The sequence below is a fragment of the Strix uralensis genome, chromosome 1 (assembly GCF_047716275.1).
Source record: "Strix uralensis isolate ZFMK-TIS-50842 chromosome 1, bStrUra1, whole genome shotgun sequence".
Classification (NCBI taxonomy): Eukaryota; Metazoa; Chordata; class Aves; order Strigiformes; family Strigidae; genus Strix; species Strix uralensis.
This window is the reverse complement of record NC_133972.1, coordinates 23,836,938-23,858,241: the sequence shown is the minus strand read 5'-3', so window position 1 is coordinate 23,858,241 and position 21,304 is coordinate 23,836,938. Positions and strand designations below refer to the sequence as shown.

The 21,304-nt window shown below is 37.8% G+C and overlaps 1 protein-coding gene across 1 annotated transcript; it reads left to right on the top strand.

Moving 5' to 3' along the window:
* The first annotated feature begins 258 nt into the window (after positions 1 to 258).
* On the top strand, positions 259 to 20,378 carry LOC141953230 (prostatic acid phosphatase-like). Its single transcript, XM_074891709.1, has 11 exons — positions 259 to 372; positions 6,236 to 6,331; positions 8,513 to 8,599; positions 9,549 to 9,701; positions 12,334 to 12,432; positions 13,821 to 13,925; positions 14,948 to 15,080; positions 16,488 to 16,570; positions 18,388 to 18,494; positions 19,068 to 19,237; positions 20,179 to 20,378. The coding sequence occupies exons 1-11, from the start codon at positions 259 to 261 to the stop codon at positions 20,295 to 20,297; spliced, it is 1,266 nt and encodes a 421-aa protein (XP_074747810.1). The 3' UTR covers positions 20,298 to 20,378.
* The last annotated feature ends 926 nt before the right edge of the window (positions 20,379 to 21,304 follow it).

The window sequence follows — 21,304 nt, the reverse complement described above, 5'->3', positions numbered from 1 at the left end:
GTATTTTAACCTCATCCTTACACTCCAAAAAATATCACAGAGAAAAGGGAACTGAATTATGATTTGATTAAATAGAATGTAAACAGTAATTTGAAAACAAAGAGCGATGCAATTTGTTGCGTAGTCACACAACATTCCTCTTGGATTTGAAATTCACCAGCAGCAGTTCCACCCCTTTTGAAAGTACAGCCTGACGTCTGGGCTGTTCAGCCTGAGCAGCTGCTGGAGCTACGAAGTCTTTTTTCATCTTCTGCCAGGATGGCAGTGATACAGCTTCCCAACCCATCTAGGATCCTGTGCTTTTCTTTTCATATTATCCTCATTCTGCTTCAACAGACTACTGCTGAAAGAGAACTGAAGTTTGTAGTTGTAGTAAGTAGATTTGTCTTCTATTTTGCTGCGGGGAAAACAGGGAATTTGATATGGCTGTCAAATCAAACAAGGTGTGCAGCTGCTTTGCCTCTTTTTAGACTTAGAAACAGCTACTGCTGACCTTTTGCTTACTGAGTTTAAAGACTTTACTTAAAGAAGATAAAAATGCCTCTAGTTACAAGAATTTTCATTTCCCGACCCCTAGTTATTATTTCAAGATAACTGAACAACTTAGCTTTGTGGTAGACGCATAGCGCACAGGAGTTAAGAGATCTGAGGTCGAAGTCTACCTGTTCTTTCTTAATTTAGTTGACACTGATGCACAGTCTGAGAGCTGGCGATTATGGCCTACCTTCTTTGTGCTTGGAAGCCGAAGATTATGTTGCAGAAGTTACCATGAAAACAAAAGTATTTTTCATTTCAGAATAACTAAATTGGTACAGCAGTATACTGAGAAACAGAAAAGGGCATTTTTATATAGAGATTTGAGATATATGTTGCATTAACTGCAGTCAGGTTGAAAACAGACTGTAATCCTTTTTTGATGGGCCATCTCTTATTTTAAAGTAACTAGGCACTACTTCAATGTCACTTCCCCCAGTACCTCAGGTAAAAGTTTAATTCAGTGAAAGAGTTTGGATCATGAAGGTTGTATTGTAGTCCTTTTCATTCTAATTTCTTTTTTTTAATAAGAGGTATATGATAAAGAATAGTTAGTCTAAAGGGATATTTTCAATGCAAAGATGTAGGGATTGGAATTCACATTTATATATAGGAATTTTAAGATCTTCTTCTTCCACCCTTCTCTGTTTGAGACATTATGTGCACATATAGGTAACAGACGGAAGTACTGTGCCCAAAACATATCATCTAGCTCTAGATAAAAGTATTTCATACTTAGTTGTCTATTGGCTGCACTGTAGATGTGCCACTTGGAGAGAGGCCAGCATGCACTGGAAAAACCAGTTCCTACGCCTGCTGAGGCTTATTGCTCTATCAGACACTACACACAGCAGGGACTCAATGCTAATTCCAGTAACGTTCTGTGTATTGCAATATACTTAAATGTTGTTTCAATGATAACAGGGAGAACTGGACACACTGATGAAATCAGGCAGTCACCAAACCTTGGAGAATTACCTCTTTGAAGGGAAGGAGACGTTTTTTGAAGGGAAGGAGACTTTTATTGAATTGCAGCTGTTATTTTGTTCTAACAAGCAATGGTTTTGCAGGAAGAGTTACAGGAAATGCTCACCATTATGGAGACAGAGGCTTCCTATCCAAAATTAGCTACTTACCACAACGATGCAGCCACCTTCCACACCTACTAAAAAAAAAAAAAAAAACAAACCAAAAAAAGAGAGCACTTTATTTATAGGGTATCTTATCACAGTTAATGTTAAAATAATAGATAAATTTAATTTAAACAGACTTCCTTTTATCCCTGATACTTTTCCTCAGACTGACCAATCTGCCTGATTGAATTTTCATGGGAACAGAATAGTCAGCATAAATAAATAGGATCAAAATTGGCCCCAGAACATTACACTGATATAATGGGATATAATGAGGGTATGGCTACAGTCAATGTAAGTCTAAAAGGTATCTTTCTGAGATAATTCAATAGCCATTTTCCAGCTGTACTCTGTAAGTTGCTATTACACCTGAAAGTATTACTGCATTGTGAAAATGTCATAATGACTTTTTAAAATTTTCTTAGCAGAATTACACAATATAAAATGCATCTACAGGGGGAAAAAAATGACAAATGTTCCCTTTTGCTCACTTACAGAATTGTGCTATGCTCTGGGGCAGTGTCTTGATCTGTCCTCACGATTTCCATCTTTGTGCTGATTCTGTGTGTTTTGATTACTGGCCACAAGTCCTTTTGGCTGAAAAGTTCTAATTCAAGAAAATTTGTCAAAATGCTATTTTAATTTTCTTTCTTAAGTATAAACATAAGCCTTCACCATAATTCTTGTGCACTGGATTTAAATTAGACATAAGAGAATAGGAAATATCTAAGACCATCAGGTCCCCAAGTAAAAGTGAAATATTGATTTATTGCCTCTGTATAAGGAAGTTCTGACCTGTAACTTCTGCCTCCACACAAGCACTCATTTTACCTGTCATATATACAAAGTGGTGTGGTTTCAGAGGTACTGTGATTTCATCATGTCTTTCTTCTTGTAACTCAGGATAGGAAGTGTTGACTGAACATGTTATCTACTTGTCTAATCAAGCCAAGCCATTCAAAACCTTGACTAAACATGCTCAGTATTTCTGCATCTATGAATTCGGCAGCAGCATGACTGGTTTCATTTCTCTCTTGTTTCTTCATTCCTATTGCTGGCTTCAGAATAATAAATCTTTTTGTTTGAAGTTGAGTCTGTCAATAAAAATGTCTGTAAGAGTCTCACTGTAACTCAGAGGCAGATAGTTCACTATAATCCATGGCATTTCTGAATGAAGATGTTATATATACTACACATGCCATACTCTGAGTTCAGCCTCTCATCCGCACCAGTTTTTCTGCAATATGATTTTTCACCTGACAGCAATGGAAGCAAATGTTGACCAAAGTCTGAGTCATGTGGCCATTTTGATCTGAAGTGATCACCCTCACAAAGTTACAAAGAGTGAATGGGAGAACCCAGACATCAAATCTGTTTCAAAGTTGTATTAGAGTTGAAGGAGGGGGTACTTCGTAACTATCCATCTACTGCTTTTGAGAACTGACTGAGGTGAAGCACTTCAGATAGAAGTGCTGAAATGAATATACCAAACAGGTGAGCTTTGCTCTTTTTGTGTACATCCTCCTTGCCCTCCTTTCATTCTTGATTTCTAGTGGTTTTTCACCTTTTATGATGCCTTCTGTTCCTTTTCGCTCATCCTGCCATGTTCTATATCTTCTGAAAGGTCAAGAAGGCAATCTGTAGGCCAGGAGGAATAAATGCTGCAGCACACATATTTTTAAATTAATTTGAAGGATCAATTCCTTTTTAACAAAATCCAAATGATGTGTGTTGAGAAATACATATTGATGAGCAAGGCAAGATTTGTAGGGATACATTTTCTTTCCCTAACAATATCAGGTGTTCTAATGAAAAAGATAAATTTTCAAATACACAAGCTCTTCTGAAAGTTTTAAATTAAAAAAAAAAGTCTCCTAAAATGTAGCTATGACTGAACGAGTTAGCCTTTTAGGTTAAGTGGTTGTTGGTAAGGGCCTTATTTCATTTCCAACTGCAACTGAAGCAAAGTCATTTTCAGAAGTAGCAAGCAAGAAGGAGGTTTGAGCACAAACAAAAATCAGTTGGCTGACAAGCTTAGTCCTTCAATTCCTAAAAACAGGGTTCTGCTCTTAGAAGTATTTGTTTCTTTCCTGCTACTTCCAACTTAGTGTTACTATCATATTTATATGTCACTGTGCAATGAAGATGCAGAAATACAAATGAGGAACTGAACTTTTTTCTATTTTGTGTGGACTTAAAGAAGCTGTGCTGCTTTTTAGAAGAGAACACCCTCCACCGCTTCCATTTATTAAGGTTACAAAGAGAGAAAGTATTTTTGTTCACATCTGCTCTCACATATCTTTTCATATTGAGTATCTTTTGATCTTGATCTCCTTGCCTTCTCACCTCCGTTCAGGTAAAATACGACTCTGTTCTGGCTTATTGAAAGTTTTTAGGGGTTGACTGTTGCGACAGTGAAATACACACTGAGGGTTATGTTGCACATTAAGTATAAAGCATCATAAACCAGTATTTAAAATTTAACACATTTTCAGTAATTTTTCACTAATAAAAAGTGCATATTTATTACTCAAGTGTTGATCCATTACTACATGTTGCCTAAAAAAATAGTCATTTAATCATGTAAGTCAGTTTGAGCAACTGTCAGTTACTCATAAAAATGCTTTTCTGTGAAGCTGGATAATATAACAAGAAAGTATGCAGCTACATTGTAATTGGGAATTTAACCTTCATTCTTTACAGAGGCATCAGCTTGTCCAGAAAAGCTAATGAATCCTACCTGACACCTATGTAAGTCAGCATGTCAAAACACCAAGGAAATAAGCAGTGACACAGAAGTCCTCCTCACTCATTTTTCTTGCATGCAACTGAATCAATCACCAGACAATGTAACTCTTTCCCTGTTCTCCCGTTCACTAGAGGTGGACTGAGAAATTATTATAAAGAACCAAATAAGATTCCAGATTAGTAAGAAAAGACATGTACAGAATTAAAAATTGCATAGAGAAGCAAAAATAAAATAATTAAGAAAGATTTTCTGGACTATTTTTCTGTACTTGAACTCAGAAAAAAAGGTGTTTTTTTCTTGAAACTGTGCAATTTCATGTTGATCAACATGTTGATCATGGTGAAAAAACCTCCTTGATTTGCTGAAAAATATTCGTTTCAGGTTGGCCATATCTTCAGTGAAATTCAACCAGCAAAGCAAAAAAATAATAAGCAGTTTTCTACATGGTTCTAATGGTAACATCTACTCTAGCAAACCTTGCTGTCTATTGTAGAAAATGAACAGAGGGAGAAATACAATTATATTTGCCTTTAAAGGATAGTATTTTCCATCTCTGAAGTACCTGCTCTAGCACAGGTTTGTGCACATTAGTACAGAAGGCTGATGAAAAGGGTGTGTGTTGTAATTAAAACATTAAGCCACACTGCTTGTGTTTATTTTGAAAAATATAAACACAAAACACCTCCCAGTAGGAGTGGCAAACTAACTAGCGTGTACAAACCTCTCTAAAGTTTGGGCAAGAATGATGTGGTTTAATGAGGCAATGGAGAGTATTAATTATAATCAAGCTATATACTAGCAAAGTATTATGGAATAAACGTCATTTTATGAACAAATATACCATGCTTCCACATTGTCATTCTATTCTGCAGTCAGGAATGAGGTTGGATATGTGAACATTGGTACAAAAAGGTAACTTTTGCAACAGTTTGGATCAGCATCCTAGAAGATTATCTGGAGCCCTGTGAATTTGTATTCCAGCATTTCCTTTCATGTGTAACTTTTTTTTCTAAGACCACACATGACATACTTAGGGAGGGTAATTCAGAGTTTTTCAGAACTATTTAATCTAGGGTTGGCACTTTCTTCATATGCTGGAGTAAAAATATGAAAAGGCTCATTTAAGGTTTCTGATGTAAAAATCATATGATTGAATGTATCGTACTAATATTCACCATGCTGAAGTGTCCAGGATAATAAAGTGAACAGCCTCTTTGCTCTCACTGAATTTAACAGAAAAAAAGTCCTACAGAATTTCAAAAGTATTTTCATACATGTATGCTAAAGTATTAATAAATATTAAGTAAACAGACAGTGTAAATGTTTATACTATTTCATCTTTATATTTTAGGATGATTGAGAAATCAAACATAAGATCCGTGTGTACATGGAGTTACTTTTAAAGATACTACTATGAAAAGAGCAGTTACCGAAAGTTTCAAATGTCTATGTCAAAGTAATAAAACCACATCAGTAATCAGTTTAATATTCAGAGGCTCTGAGCGTCCAAATTTAGTCAGATTTCTTGTCCAGGTGCCTAGGTATGGACGTCATCTCAGCATTAACATCTTGGCCGATTAATTTTATGTTCTAGGAGGAAGAATCATCAGGCTCGTGCCCATTAAATTCCTAAATAATTATACCTATACTTGTGTGTAAAGAATGCACTCCAATCCTACTTGACTAGGTTTCTGCATACTCTCCCATATTTTAATTTGAAAAGTGGCACTGGAAGTATACTGTATGCTTGACTTCTAGCTAGGTAAGAAAGGAATGTTAACAGTAATTAAGTCTTTTTTTCTATTGGTAATATTGTTAGGTTTTCCGACATGGTGACCGAACACCAATTGTAAACTTTCCAACTGATCTACACAAAGAAAGTGAATGGCCCCAGGGATTTGGACAACTTACCAAGGTATGTTGACTTTCTTAGAAGCTCTTATATATGCTACTAAAATAGGAAGTAGGCAGATTTTTTTATGTGTGTCTCAGAAACATTAGCAAATCCCAAGTACTGGTAGTTGGTATTAGCAATATCCTGTAATTCATAAATATTTTTGCAACATTATTCATCCAGCTACAGTTAAATTGAAATCTTGTCCATTGTAGCTTTATAACTACCTTCCTAAAAGCAACAGCTTCCTGATAGTGTGTCTGCATTCAAACAAGTGGCAAGTTTAAACACTGTCTATACTCTAAACATTGATGAAATTCTAATGACCATTAAGCACTGGGCCCTGTGACAGGGTAAAAGAATGACACCTGCCCACCAGGTCAAGTGATGAGTCCACATCTCAACACTTGACTGGCAACTTCCTACTTACAAAACAAAGGAAGTCTTGCAGGACAAGGTTTTCTCTGAGGACACCGTGTCTCCTAATAAGGTTGCTTTCAGCCCAGAGTTTCACTAGGATGCCCTGAACCTACTTCTTGCTCTGGCATTTTGACATCAAGCCTTAGCTCTTTAACTGTTTTTGAAATTCTGGAGCAAAGAGAGGCCAATGTATTTTCTAATAATACTTCATGTACAAGCATGAATCAGAGACAGTTCAGCATTTAGTGTGTGAAGTGTGGCTTCAAAGATGTGTAAAATTCAGACACTCAGGCAACACATTACTCTCCCCAGGTACATAGCTTATGTTGTAAGAAGAAAAAAAGTGCCTGCTTTGGCACAGATTTTTTTGGGGAGCTTTTTGCCATTTTATTATCTTTTCAGCAACAGTAGTAAGAATGTACTTGTTTGACAGCTGAAGGTTAAAAAGTTCAGCCCACAGCTTTAGAAATGAATAACAGAAAGGACTGTACAGTCTAAGACAACTGCAGGTGCACCAAGGTAAAGGTGGAAGGACGTTACTTAAGGCATGAAATGCAAGCCACAAATTTATCAGGTTGATCAAACAGAGCAATGACAATAATAAATACTAGGTTATCAATCATCCTTTCTCAGCTGTCACTAACTGTCGCGGACGGAGTGATACACTTCACTCATAAGAGAGAAGTAGTAATGTGTTTATTGATATAAAACAGTGATTTAACAAGGTTTCATAGTAAATGCAACACTGGTTCAACAAGATTCGATGGCAAAGTACACCTGATCATTTACTGCATAGAGGACAAGGTCAGACAAAACTGTCAGGGAGACCCTCCCATTGAATCACGAGGTTCAGTGAGAACCCCCTTGCTTTCTAAACTCCTTCTCAGAGAGGAGTCTAGGTGAGGCTGGATCCCCCCTAGTCCCAGACTTGGTCAATAGGTAATGTCTAGAGGATTATATGTGCACAATTAACCCTTTGTATCACTTAGCTAAGATTTCGAAGTTTCAGCACACTTATTCCCAATTCACTTACTGAGTATCTGATGTGATAAGGATTCTCTCAGCCTCAAGGAGTAGCCTTGAGAGACGTCCCTACTCAAAGGGAGATCCTGGTGTGCAGTCCATGGCCATGCAGGAGAGCTCAACAGGCCCTGGGCTGTCCACTATTTATGGAATAAGATAATTGGCTTATATTTACATACCAACTACAGGTGTTTCTTCCAGATGTGACAGACATTGACCAGCACTGTGATTAGGTGGGTGCATTGTTCAAATTAGCCTTTGGCTATTGTGTTGTTATCTGTCTTTCCCAAATCCACTTTGAGCCCGATGCAGCCATCACGATGAGACACATCCATTAGGATCACCACTGGTGGTTTTCACTTGAGCAGGAAGGTTGGGGGTGGGGGGTAGGGGGTAGGGAAGCACACCACCACACTAATTGACATGCATTCTAAAGAACGATGTTATTCATTAATAACTCCAGGAGCATCTACGGAGCTACAGCACTGTGGAAACAGTATTTATATAGAATCAGGTGCATTGCCTTTCCTGTAGCAGATATTGGAGCCTTAACATTTCAGAATGTATCATTTTTTCATAGATATAAACGAGTATTTCTGTTAAAAATTCTAGATCACCTACAACCTATGCACTACATTATACAAATGGTTAATGATCACTTAAAAACTGAATACTGAAGACAAAAAAAGAAAAGAAACTTCTACATTAAGATTCTCCAAACACCTTAATCTAATATTAATCTGTATGCTTGCCTTGCAGACTGGAATGAAGCAGCTATTTGAACTTGGACAGTACATGAGGAAAAGATATTCCAACTTTTTGAACAGCACATACAACCGGCAAGAGGTATATAACAGAACTGTCTGGAGGACATTCCTCTGGCATAACAGAACTACGGACTTGAGCTAGATAAAAGCACATCATCATATTCATTTCATTAATGGAAAAATTAAGGTAATAGAAGAACATTTCTGAAAGTCAGGCTTTTATGTCAAGGTAAAAACGCAGACTAGAGTCTAACTTTCAGCTCCTACATTCAGTTTGGGTCTTCCACTGCCTGGTTTTCCAGGACTGAACAGCTCCACACCACCAAATGAATTGGGAATTTATACATAGTGACCCAATATTGTTCTGCCCTGTTGAAAGGTGAATGCATATCCAGCCATGTGATGGGCCATGCTCACATACTTCATCCTGTAAAAGAGTGATCTAACGGTTGTTTGGATGTGCTTGTCACATGGTACAGATCCATTGTGGGGAAGATACCACTACCATTTTGGTCTATACGTGAGGGATGCATTGATGGGAAGACATGGAAGTCTGTAGCTTTGCCATGCTTCCAAGAGATGTTTATGGTTCTAAGTGCCTTCATTCCTGAGGTATTGCAGATGGATCGTAGAATCATTTAGGTGGGAAAAGACCTTTAAGATCAAGTCCAACTGTAAACCTAACACTGCCAAGTCCACCACTAACCATGTCCCTACATGCCACAGCTACACGTGTCAACATTCCTCTGAATCTCAGAAGACAGAGATCTTCTTTCTTTTAAAGCATGCTTTCTCATTCTTCTTAGTTCAGTCTGAGGGTTAGATTCCAAACTGAATGATGCTTTGGTAATTCCATTTATGTAAATGTAGTAGGGCCCTAGAAAGCTGAGTTATGGTTTCACTGTTTTGACTTTATGCAAAATCATAAAACTGAAAACAAGAAGCCAGGATTGATGAATTGGGTAAAAATTCCTTATTATTTTTATTGTTTCCATTTTATTTTTAACTCTTTGCCATTCTATCTTCAGTTTTACATTCAAAGTACAGATTACGATCGCACCATTATGAGTGCCCAGTCATACCTTTCTGGCCTCTTTCCACCAACTAGCAGTCAAATCTGGAACCCTGAGCTTCTCTGGCAACCCATTCCAGTTCATATTTTTCAAAAATCAACAGAGCGGGTGAGTACTGGCTGGACACTTCCTATAATGCCTTCGACTTTCCCAGAAGCAAAAAAGAGAAAAAAGGGGGGAAAAAACTAAAAATATTTTCTATTCTTTTTGAGTTTAATCTAATAGAAAACATCAACTGCAGCTACTGGCTGACAAATATGTCATAGGTCAACTGTAATTGCTGCATGAAAAATCTTTCTATAGTTGCAGAATACCTGAATTGTCACCCACATTACCATTTTCTTCAAGGTACAGCTCTAACATTTCTCCTGGCAAGGACACTTTTGGGCAGTATTATAGGGAAGTTGCCCTAAACCTTTATAGACAACAAGTGCTTTTCTAAGCATCAATCAGCTAGACAGACCTCCCCTCCTTGGCAAGTTTGTTCCATAGCTTATTCAAGGAATAGAATTTTCACCACTGTAGCCACTGTAATGACCTCTCAATTATTACTTTCCTGTTCTGGTAGCACTTAGGCACCCTAATTACAGACAAGGGCCCTTTCATGCTCAGCGCTATACAAACATTTAATGAAACCCTAGCACTTGCCTTGTGGTTCATAATAAGAGCACACCTACCTGAATAATAGGTCTTGTAGAAGTTTTACCATATGTAGCTCTCTCTGCCTGAGTCAGATTTAGATTTTAATTTCACTGGATCCTGTGACAAGGTCTGTGTAAGGAACAGTGTGTTGAACAAGGGCAAAAAGTTACTGAGTGTAATGACAGAAAGGCTAATTTTCTTCTGCCTTTGAGAACAGGAGTTGACTTTAAGGAAATGTATAAAAAACCCTATTAAATAACTGCCTGTCCACTCACCAACATCAGAGGATGGGCTTTGTCATTAGTGGGTGGCCACACCTACTTCCCATTGGCATTCCTCCATTCTTGGAGGCCATACTTGAAAGCCGGTACAGAGACAAACGGTTTCCACAAACTGGGTTAGACACAATGTGATTCAGCTTGAAACTTAACTCTCCCTCAACAGAAAAGAAGGCTGTCACTGTTATTTAAATGTGGGACACCAGGGGAAACTCTTTCACCAGAAGATGGAAAAAGCATCAAATTAGTTAGAGCTTTGGCCAAATAAAACCTCAAAGCCCTTAGGGGAATCACAGTGTAGTGCAATGACCTGTTTAGAGAAGGCAAGCTCATTTGTGGGAATCCCTATTACCTCATCACTTCTGCAGCTGCTTCAGGAGTGGGTATTGATGTTTCACTGAAACACACCTCTGCGAAAACTCAAAATTCCTGTTAAATATGAAAACTGTCTGGAAAAAAATTGTTCCCTTAAGCCAAGCAGATGTTTGAGGGTATTTTCAAGCACCAAGCAACACAATGTGGGAAATTGAGTCCTGTAGAAAACCCTAATCACAGTTTATTTTTCAGCCACTGAAATCTATCAAGACCCAACAGGCAACTGCTTAATGAGGCCAAAGGGAGTGGCTTAATTAAGAACACCTAGAGGGGGATGATTAAGCCATACAGCAAGAGAAACATTTGTTATTGTGTAATTAAACAACATTCCCTACTTTCATATTGCAGCTTTGAGTCTTCACTCTCCAGTGTGCTGCTGTTACAGAAAAAATGCACCCTTGGAAAACTGTCCAAATGAAAGTGTGCTAGTGTCAGTTGGTAGCTGCTGCAAGCTTCATGTTGATAAATCAAAGACAAAAGAGATGCACTGGAAGTACAGTCTGCTAATGTTCACCCCAAGACAGAGTAGACCTTCTTGCACATACATAATCCATAGATAATAAAGTTAATATCTCCACTGTATATTAAGTCAGTTCCTTGACATGATTTGTATGGTTATAGGATAATATTGGTTGCTGGGTCAGAAAAGCTCTTGTGGTGTGACATGAAGTGCTGGACCAGCACAAGCTTATTTTGCTTATCATAACTTTTTACTGACACTCTGTGCTGGACCAGGTATCATCTGTCCATCTGCAGTTGGCATAAAGTACGTTTGCCAGAGCACAGAGTTTGGTGGACACATATGTATTCACACATGGTTCAGATCGAATATGTACTATCTGGTGACTTCAAAATACACTTGGAGTTATTAAAAGTGAACCATATCCCTAAACAAGAACAGAGCTATTAGGCTCATAGCTTTTTGATATTTCAGGAGCACAATTTATTTGTCACTCTTGTTTCGAGTCCTGTCCATTAAGTAGTATTTAAAATACTTACCATAATACACTGCTTACCTCCAAAGAGATGAGAGCAGGATGTGTAGGTGCAGAAGCAATTCAGATTCCAGTATCAGGTGGAGTCAAGCTGCATCTGGGGGGATTCAGAAATTAAGAGGGAAATCATAGCTTTTTAAATTTCTGATCATGGATCCTGATCTGTTTCTCAAAGCAATTCCCTGACAGACATGCATAATTGCTTTTTGCCAAAATCAGTTAAACTGAGGGAAATCAAGCTATCATAGACACAAGCAGCCACTGAAAAGTCAAGTTACCACAGTCTATTGCTTATGTTCACTACATTAATGAACAAGGTACCCAAACAAACCATTATGAAGTAGCTGTAGCATGACCATGTATCTAACAAATATTAGATCAGCATTCGAAAAACTAGAAGTGTATTAATTAATTCTAGAACTATTCTAAGTTCTACTTTTCTTGTTTCAGAGGTTGAATTTTCCTCTGCGTGACTGTCCTCATTTCGATGAACTTCAGAATGAAACACAAACATCTAGTGAATTTCAAAATAGAATACAACCATACATGGTAAGACAAAATAAAAAGCAAACAAAATCTGAGAAGGAAAGTAACTAAGACGGAGAAGTTATGGAATTGCATTGTTTTCTTTTGCTAAAATGCAAAAATAAATAAATGCAAAAAAAAATCATCCTGAGGAGTCTCTTAAAATCAGAAATTTAGGCCAATATGAGACTATTTAGAGCTGCATATAATTAAAGTTCCACAATCTGAGGGGGAATAAATTTCTGGATGTAGCAATTTCCAGCTTTATAGGGTTGCACAAAATCAATTCTAAAAAAACTGATAAATCCAAAACTTGGGAAGGTTTATGCTTTCCTGCTGTGATTTTCCGAAGCTGACACTATAACAGAGAACTAAAGCAAGCCCAACCATGCAAACAGTCTGATTTATGTAAATTTCTCTGAAATGCATTTTGGATCCATCAGAAGACATGCTTCTGTTTTGGTCATGACACAAATCTTCACCATCAGGGATTCAGATTTTCCATTCCGGTGCTGCAGCAGGATGTAGGTGCATGGATGGTATACTTGCCTCAAGCAACCATGTTCTTGTGGATAATAATTGCTCCAGGTAGTAGTTATTGCTGCTCTCTTGTTTGCTACCATGCACTTTGCAACAGCACTACTGCACAAAAAAAAGCAGGAGTCTCGTGTTCCTCATACCCTGACTGCACCTGTACATTTTCTCTCAAAGTCACTTCAGGCTTAGTGCTTGGACTAAATCCAACATTTTCTTTTTTTGCTTTATTTCTAATTTTCTGCTAGTTCAGCTACTCTGGTCAGCCTCACTCATCTCCCAGGGAGGTGAACTATGACTTCATAGCTATCCTCTCTCTTAGCTACTAGTACGAAACAAGTAATACGGCAATTAAGGAGTCACTTCATTCGCCTGTGGTAGCACATAGCAAGAATCCCTATGGGAATTGTTGTGGAACTATTACTTAGATATTCAGCTCCTCTTCAATGGCAGAAGGAAAACCTAGTTTTCTTTTCAATTTCTTTTTGCTTCATCCTGAATATTTGCCTCACTTCTCTTAAAGTTTCTGTTTTTTCCTCGCTTTTTTTCTCATATTCCTTTTCCCTTAGCACCTTCCTCTTCCTTATATCTGAAGGCTTGAGGTGACTGAGGTAGCCTGCTGGAGCAGTCAGAAGAGGGAGAGAAGAGTGCAGCAGAGAGCACCAGACTTATCCATAGCAGGGCTGAGAAAAAGCAGTGTCTGAAATAGCGATCAGTATCTTGAAATGGTTACAAAATGAAATCTGCAATCAAATCTTCTGCTACAATTAAAATTAAACACTACTCTGTTTCCAGGTTGGGTGATAATGAATCTGTATGCATATATGTTCCATATGTATTGAGTAGTTGTGGTATACTCTTCACTTTTTTCCCCCCAGGATTTTTTACAAACAATGGCAGTTAACACAGGACTTGAACTAAATAATCTTAAAATATTGGACAACTTCCAGCTCTGGAATACATATGATACTCTGCACTGTGAGGTAATAATAAGGCAATAGAGGTTGGAGAAGAAAATAACTCCTAAGTGAGGTTTTAATTAAACCATAGTAATATGGAAGGCATAGGAATGAATTACCTTCTGTCCTGGATTTGCCTTTTTTTTTTTTTTTTTTTAATTTGAATCTAAATTCTAATTTAGTGCACTGGTAAAAGATAACCCAAAAACATGGTTTACAGCTTGGGAAATGGTTGTTTCCATTTGATCTTTTATCCTGAAGCACTGGTACCAAAATCCATTCCCTTTATTCCCTAGATTTCCTTCCCAAAAGGCTGCTATAGAATTATTTGAGTATGCTGCCTAGGATATATTTATGATTTTTAACGGGAAAATGAAATTATTTGCTTTAACCTATCAACAGGTAAACATCAAAATATTTAGATGGTGAAAATGAGAGGCAAGATTATGATCTATCAGTTAGACAATTAGGAGATGATGATTGGTCCCAGTGAATAAAATCAGACTGGCCCTAAGCATGGGATGATTCCATTTGGCCTTCATCATTATCAGCAGTACATGAAGGTTGTTGAACATACCCTCCACACACTGAGGCACTTAGATGCTATAAGACACTGTCACTCTTACAGGACTGGAGAGTGACACTTGTCTGCAGTGATGAAACTGGTGTCTGGACAACTGTATGGAAAAGATGTGAAAAGTTGGAGCTAGTTTATACCCTGAAGACCCTGAAGGGAAGAGGATAAGACATATCTCTGCAATCTTTCACACTACCAAACTGAAAACATATATCACTACAGCAAGACACATTATACCTACAAGAGATGCCCTTCACACAGGTGTTTCCCCTCTTCCCATTCACCCATTTCAGGTTGATCCCCATTCCCACAAAGGGTATTTCAGGGCATGTTGATGAGTTAAACCACAGGGGGCAAAGAATTGCAGGACAGCCTCAGGGAGTCCAGATGTAGTAGTGTGAGGCTGGGCAACAGGATGATGGAAAACAGTAGAAGAAAAATACATTATTTTCTTTTCCTTTATCACTAGGATATTCACAATTATACTCTTCCTGTATGGGCCACCAAAGATGTAATTGACAAAATGGAAAAACTGGCAGAATTGTCCTTATTATCGCTATTTGGGCTTTATAAAACAGAAGAGAAATCACGACTACAAGGAGGTAATAAAAAAATACATAGCTCTCAGAAAAGAGGAGACAATGCTTATGATAACATGTAACATCCTGTCACCTTACTTATGCAAAAATACTGATACAGAACCTTGATTTGTAGCTATGGACATGGGATGACATATTAAGCATGAAAATATGTGCTGAACATTGTCATTTGCATGGATGAGATACTGAAACAAGCTGTAAACATGAATGTCTTTAGTTATAGTTTTTTAAGAGATTAGGATTTTAAGAAAGATTATAGAAATCCAAGGGGAAAAAAGCAAGTCTTCATGGGCATGATCATTACCTGTCTGGCATTAGGTTAGTTAGTTCTGTTTCTCCAACATTTATTCTAATTGTTTCCTGATCTTTGTTTTTACCTTTGATATACTGGTTATATATTGTTCCAAAACCTTGGCAACACATTGGTAGACCTCTGAAAGACTGATATAAAGATGCTCCAAATCATTCCAATCAGATTAGAAGAGGAGAGATTCAGGATATTCCTGTACTGCAAGAACTCAGGCTACTGCTTAGATCCAAAACTGAGGTGCACAGGCTATGCATATATAACAGTACTTTAGGACAGAACCCAGGCATTTATCATGTCCATGAGCAGGAAACCCAAACCCAAACAAGGAAACACAAAACATTCAAGTGAGATTGAGTATCTGCAGGCTGGACCATTTGGGGCTAGGCTTTATAATGTACCTACCCTGCAGTCTAGACCTAGGTACAGAATTACCAGCAGCCTCATTGTCTAGGCATGTACCTCACTGGATCAAGCCATATAGTAATTAAAGGCTCAGCCCTGCATTAAAGCCCACTACCTGGTAGCTGGCCATATCATGTGGTCAAGACTTTTTTCCTAGTGTTCACAGGCAGACCAGTCATGCCCTCTTTCCCTAGAATGGTATAAATTGCGCTATGGGGAATTTCTGCTGCCTTTATCACATTGGCTTTAGAATATCTCTGGTCTGGAGAAGGAGTATAAAAGAGCTTTGGAAAAATTAAGAATTGATACTGTGTGACTTGTTGGAAGTAACCAGTTAAAAATATTTCTTCAGCATCTAGAGAGGAGGAGGCTAACACAGCTGTCATTATTGCAACACTGCAAACAGGCAAAAAATGTTGGGAGACGAGGTCTCAGCATAACCAAACCGAAAGTGTCATTAGCCCCAGTTCTCAGGATAGTTCTAGATGATTTCTGCCACTTCACTTGACCTGGAACATGAATGATATGTTTCACTTCTGTAATATCTTCTCTCTAGTTATGGACTTGCAGTAAGCTAAAAAATTAGTATGGGGCCTGATTAGTTGTCTTCTATTTGATACTCAAAATCTTTTGCCTTTTTTGTTTCTATGCAAATATTTTTTCTTCATTTTCCCCTTCCTTCTTCCCATCTTTTTAAGGTGTCCTTGTGAATATTATTTTAAATAGTATTAAGCAAGCTGCAAATTCTTCAAAACAAAGAAAAATGGAGGTCTACTCTGCCGTGAGTATTTTCATCTTTCATAAATCTTCCTATGATTTTACCAGTAAAAGAACCTTAAAGAGAATAATCAGTCTCCCTGTAAGTTAAAGGAAAGAATAATACAATACAGTTCAATTCAGCTAACAAGCTGAACACCAGTCAGTACAAAAACACAGCAGGAGCATGGATCTCACCTCAGTTTCAGTCAAACTGTACTCAGTAAAGAAAACTATGTATTTTATAATCTTTTTTCTGCAACTTAATGGTGCAGTTTCTATAAGTTGCATCTTTCCTTAAGTGCTCCTAACCCAGAAGATGCTGGCACATAGCAGAACTTCAGCTACGCCTCCAAATCCTTCCTCTGCTTAAGAAGGGATGATACAGCTGTGGATTATTTTTATTTATTTATTTTAGAGGATGAAGAGGGCCATTTGGGTCAGACCAAGATCCACTTAGCTCATTCATTATCCTGTCTCTAACAGTGGCCAATGGCAGGGAAGAATGTGAGAATAATGCCAGCACAGAGTGATGCTTCCGCTGACACAACCTTCCAGAAATATGTGACTTAGGGACTTCCTGAGATAGAATCTGCGTCTGTGTGCTTAATAGCTCTTGACAGACTTTCTTACATCATTTTATCTAATAACTTTTTTAATGCATTTGTACTTTTGGCCTCTGCAACATCCTGTGGCAATGACTTGTGTGTTAAAAAAAACAAAGTACTTCCTTATTTTTTTTGAAACTTAGTACTGATTTAGCTCCTTCCTAGCATTTCTATTGTGAGAAACAGGGAATAGTCATTCTTTATCCACTTTTTCTGGGTCACTCATGAATTTACTATTTTCTGTCACACCTCTTCCATCTTTCCTTTTCCAAGACAGAGTCCTACCCTATTTAATCTTTCCTCATATAGAAACTGCTCAATACCTTAAATCTTTCTTCCTGCTTTTTCTATGTGTTTTCTAGCCCTACTATGTTCTTTTTGAATAGGAGAAAGTGCATCCAGAATTTCCACTGCTGCTTTAATGCCTTGGGGCCAAGTATACTCTTATTTTGAAAACTGATCACTCTAAAAAGTTCCAGATCCTGAATAATAATTAAAATGTAACTGTTATACTATAATATAAATAAGCCTAGCAAATATGTATATGAAGATGCTTGCAAAATTTAGCCATCAAGGTATTTGGACTTCCTTCCTTCAGCTCCTCCTCCTGGGATACCCTGCAAGCAGAGGGATAATGGGGAGAGGAAGAGACTGCAGGTGGGTGGGTAACTGATTCCATCAAAATAGAAGCCAAACTGAGATTTTATTGTGTAAGTCCAGACAGAAGGAATAACAATTTAAAAAGTTCTGGAGTATATGTGAAGGTGAGGAGAATAGTCTTTTACACAACTGTTTGTCTGGTATACTACATGAAAGAAGTACTTTGTATCTTCACTTGAAATGCCACAGGACATAAAACTATACTGCCTTAATCTGACCTTGGAACCAAAAAAAATCCTAAAGGAAGGAATAGCAAAATGCACCGAAAAATTAGATTTATTTCTCAGACCACATCTTGCTTTCTCCCAGTAACTATGTCTCTAAAATACTGCCAGATGATGTAAGACACATACTGCAGTAACTCTTTGGAAATGCCCCCTGTTGCCTGTATGTAAAACATGTTAACATGTTTTTCCCAATGGTGAATATGCTGAATAAGTTTTTATGGTCAAATTTACACAGGTTTTCATTTATCTTGATTTCTACTCCCTCTCTGCTCTTGTCTCATTACTCTGGATAAATGGTAGTTGACTTAACTGACTTTCAAGGATGGATTTTTTCTTTTTTCCAATAGCATGACACCACAATTGGGGCCCTCCAGATTGCTCTCAATATTTTCAATGGAAAACTGCCACCATATGCTGCTTGCCAGTTTTTTGAACTCTACCAAGAAAGCAGTGGGCAAGTATTTTCTTATCTATGAAAGAACAAAGAGAGTTTGGACTTTGGTTCCCCCTTCACCAAAATTATTTTCCACTCAAATATTGTGAGGAGATACAAACTCATTTTAAACTGATACTTCACTGAGCAGTCCCCAGGCACAAATTTATATTAAAACCAGGAAAAAATTACATTTGCTGCATGCGTGTATCTGTGTGCTTTGAAAGATAGAAAGAAAACAGGCCCTACCAACTGGAAGTAAATAGTAAAATAAATTTTCCTGATTTTTCAAATGATAGCAACATTTCCAAGACATCTCATAAATCCCAAGGTAAACCAGCTGGCTTAGAAGAGCCTGGTGCTGTTGCCATTCAAGGAGTCTTCAGAAGGACCTTCTGAGCTGACTGGTGATCTGTGCAGTAATGTAACCAACTTTGGCAAAGGAGGCTTTGCAGATATCTTTCACAAAGCCTCCATTCTTGAAGAACAGGTTCTAGAGTAGGATGTTAAAGCTGTTTTCCAACACTGTCTCTAAATAGGAAAACTTCTATTTAAGAACCTTTTAAAAAAAATCTTTTCAATATTGTTAATCAGGCGATATAGCATTGAAATGCATTATCGGAACGACTCTTCAAAGGATCCTTACCTACTCACTCTGCCAGGATGCACCTCTGCTTGTCCCCTTGAGAAGTTTGCTGAATTAGTTTCTCCTACAATTACAGAAAACTGGTCAAAAGAATGTGGGAGGAAAGACAAAACGAAAGGTAGTGTAACAGCTCTGTATTTTCTACATCAGACATGGAGAAATTTTATCAATGGCTCCAAACTTCGTATCTTTCACATAATTGATAGATCTCCTTTTAACAAGTGTGGACCAGCTTTACTACGGACAGGGAAAGCTGACAGAAATTAAATTTCTCTGAAAACGTGAAGAGTAGACATGCCCACCAAGGTGAAGGCAGTGCTATTATTAGCATACTCACATAAAGATCTACCTAAAGACCATGACCAAAACTACAGCTCCACTTGTTGAAAATGTCCAACAGAAGTATGGGTGTAGGTGCTATGCAAGGAGTCGTGTGTATGCTGCACACATCAGACCTTCTGTAGACGCAAAGCAAAACCAGCTTCCACATGCACAGTAAGATTGATGCATCTGTACTTCTGGCACACGTGCTATGTATTGAGGATACCTTAACCTCCACTGTACAGACAGAGTGCAGATGATCCATGCAGATATAGCAGCTATTTGCCTCAGACTACCAACAACTGACAGCTGATAACCTCTTCCTGCCTAAATATTATTTCCAAGAGGGAAATGAAGGGGAAGACAATACATGCTACTTTCCAATAGTCCTGGTATTTCCCCCTTCCTGCATATATTCGATGTTCTGCTGATCCCTGATGTAATTCCTCATTTTAATTAACCACACATGGTCCCTCTTGCCCTGTGAAAACCTAGGAGTAAGATTTACCCATGCACAGAAAGCTATCTATGCATTTCCAGGATTGAAGTATATGTTGTTGTACTTACATTGCATGTGTCGGTAAACACTGGCCATGTCATCTTGTCAGAACTGTGAACAAAATGTAACTATATTTCCACTGTGCATATTTGTAATTAGACTGTTATCTCTGTATGTAAAATGATATACATGTGTGTCTTTCATTAACTCCATTTTCCTTTATTGTTTTTCCTTCACAGATATTTTTATCGGATTTGACATTGCTGTGGGCTTGTTATTCATTTTTGACCTTGTACTACTCTACCTCCTTTATCATTATGGACGCTGCAGGCGCAGAAACAATTACCAAGACATTTAAAGGGGAGGTAAAGAAATTGAAGGGAGAGAAGCTAGACATCAAGCAATCCTTTAAGTTGCTTATATCCATCAGTTTGCTCTGGCCAAATTAATCTCCAAAGCATATTCATTAAATTTGAAGAGCTGAGGTATCTGTGGCCTAGCTCCTAAAAGACTAAACATCTGCAGTGGGAAATACTGTTGAAATAGGTTATTGTTAAGAATTTACTTTTGCAGGAAGATGGAATTACTCCAATTTATATATTTAAGTTTTTTTACTACTATTAACCACTCTTAAATCAACCAGTGGGGTGATGGGATGGAAAGGATGCTATTGCCTATGCTTTTTTTTCTATTGCCTATTACCATTTAGCCCTCTGCTGCTCAATGAGTCTTTCTTGAAAATCGCATTCTGTAATATTTTCCTTACTTCTTATAAATGGCTATTTTGTTGATGCACAGAAAAATGTTTTCAGTGAACAGAAGCTGCAATTACTATGTGAAAAAGATTCATACCCGCACTTGGGCATATGTTTCTGCATTTACTCATGCAAATCTATGCATGAGTTTTGACCTTGGCCTTCAGCTAATAAAAGTCTGCAGCCTGCTTTTCAAAGGAGTTACACTACTATAGCTCTCACTGAAATTAGTAAAACTCAGGGAAGCTCTATCACATATCCAGGCTTCAAGCCAGAAGCTTAGTGCAACACGATCTTGGTCAGTGCCCCCAACTTCAGTAATATAGATGAGTAAATACCTTAAAATCTATTTTCTGTTGCTATGCTGCTTTCATATTTTTCTGAACTCCCAGTCATGAACGATCCTTTCCTCTGCATCTTTTCTATAATGCATCTGTTCCCTTTCCTGCTTTTCGTCTCTTCTATAATCTTAGTTCTTTGAGCCACTCTTACAATGATTCCTCAGGCTATCACTCTGTGATATCACTCTGTGATCACCTTTCTTTTTAATTTACAATAACTCCCTTAACTCCTTGCCCTGTTAAAAATTTGTTATGTTAGTAAAACAAGC

Excerpts from the sequence above, each read along its gene's own strand:
- LOC141953230 (XM_074891709.1), top strand. The coding sequence starts at position 259 with ATGGCAGTGATACAGCTTCCCAACCCATCTAGGATCCTGTGCTTTTCT. Across the intron at positions 8,600-9,548 it reads GCACATACAACCGGCAAGAG|TTTTACATTCAAAGTACAGA; the intron begins GTATATAACAGA and ends TTCTATCTTCAG. Across the intron at positions 12,433-13,820 it reads ATAGAATACAACCATACATG|GATTTTTTACAAACAATGGC; the intron begins GTAAGACAAAAT and ends TTTTCCCCCCAG.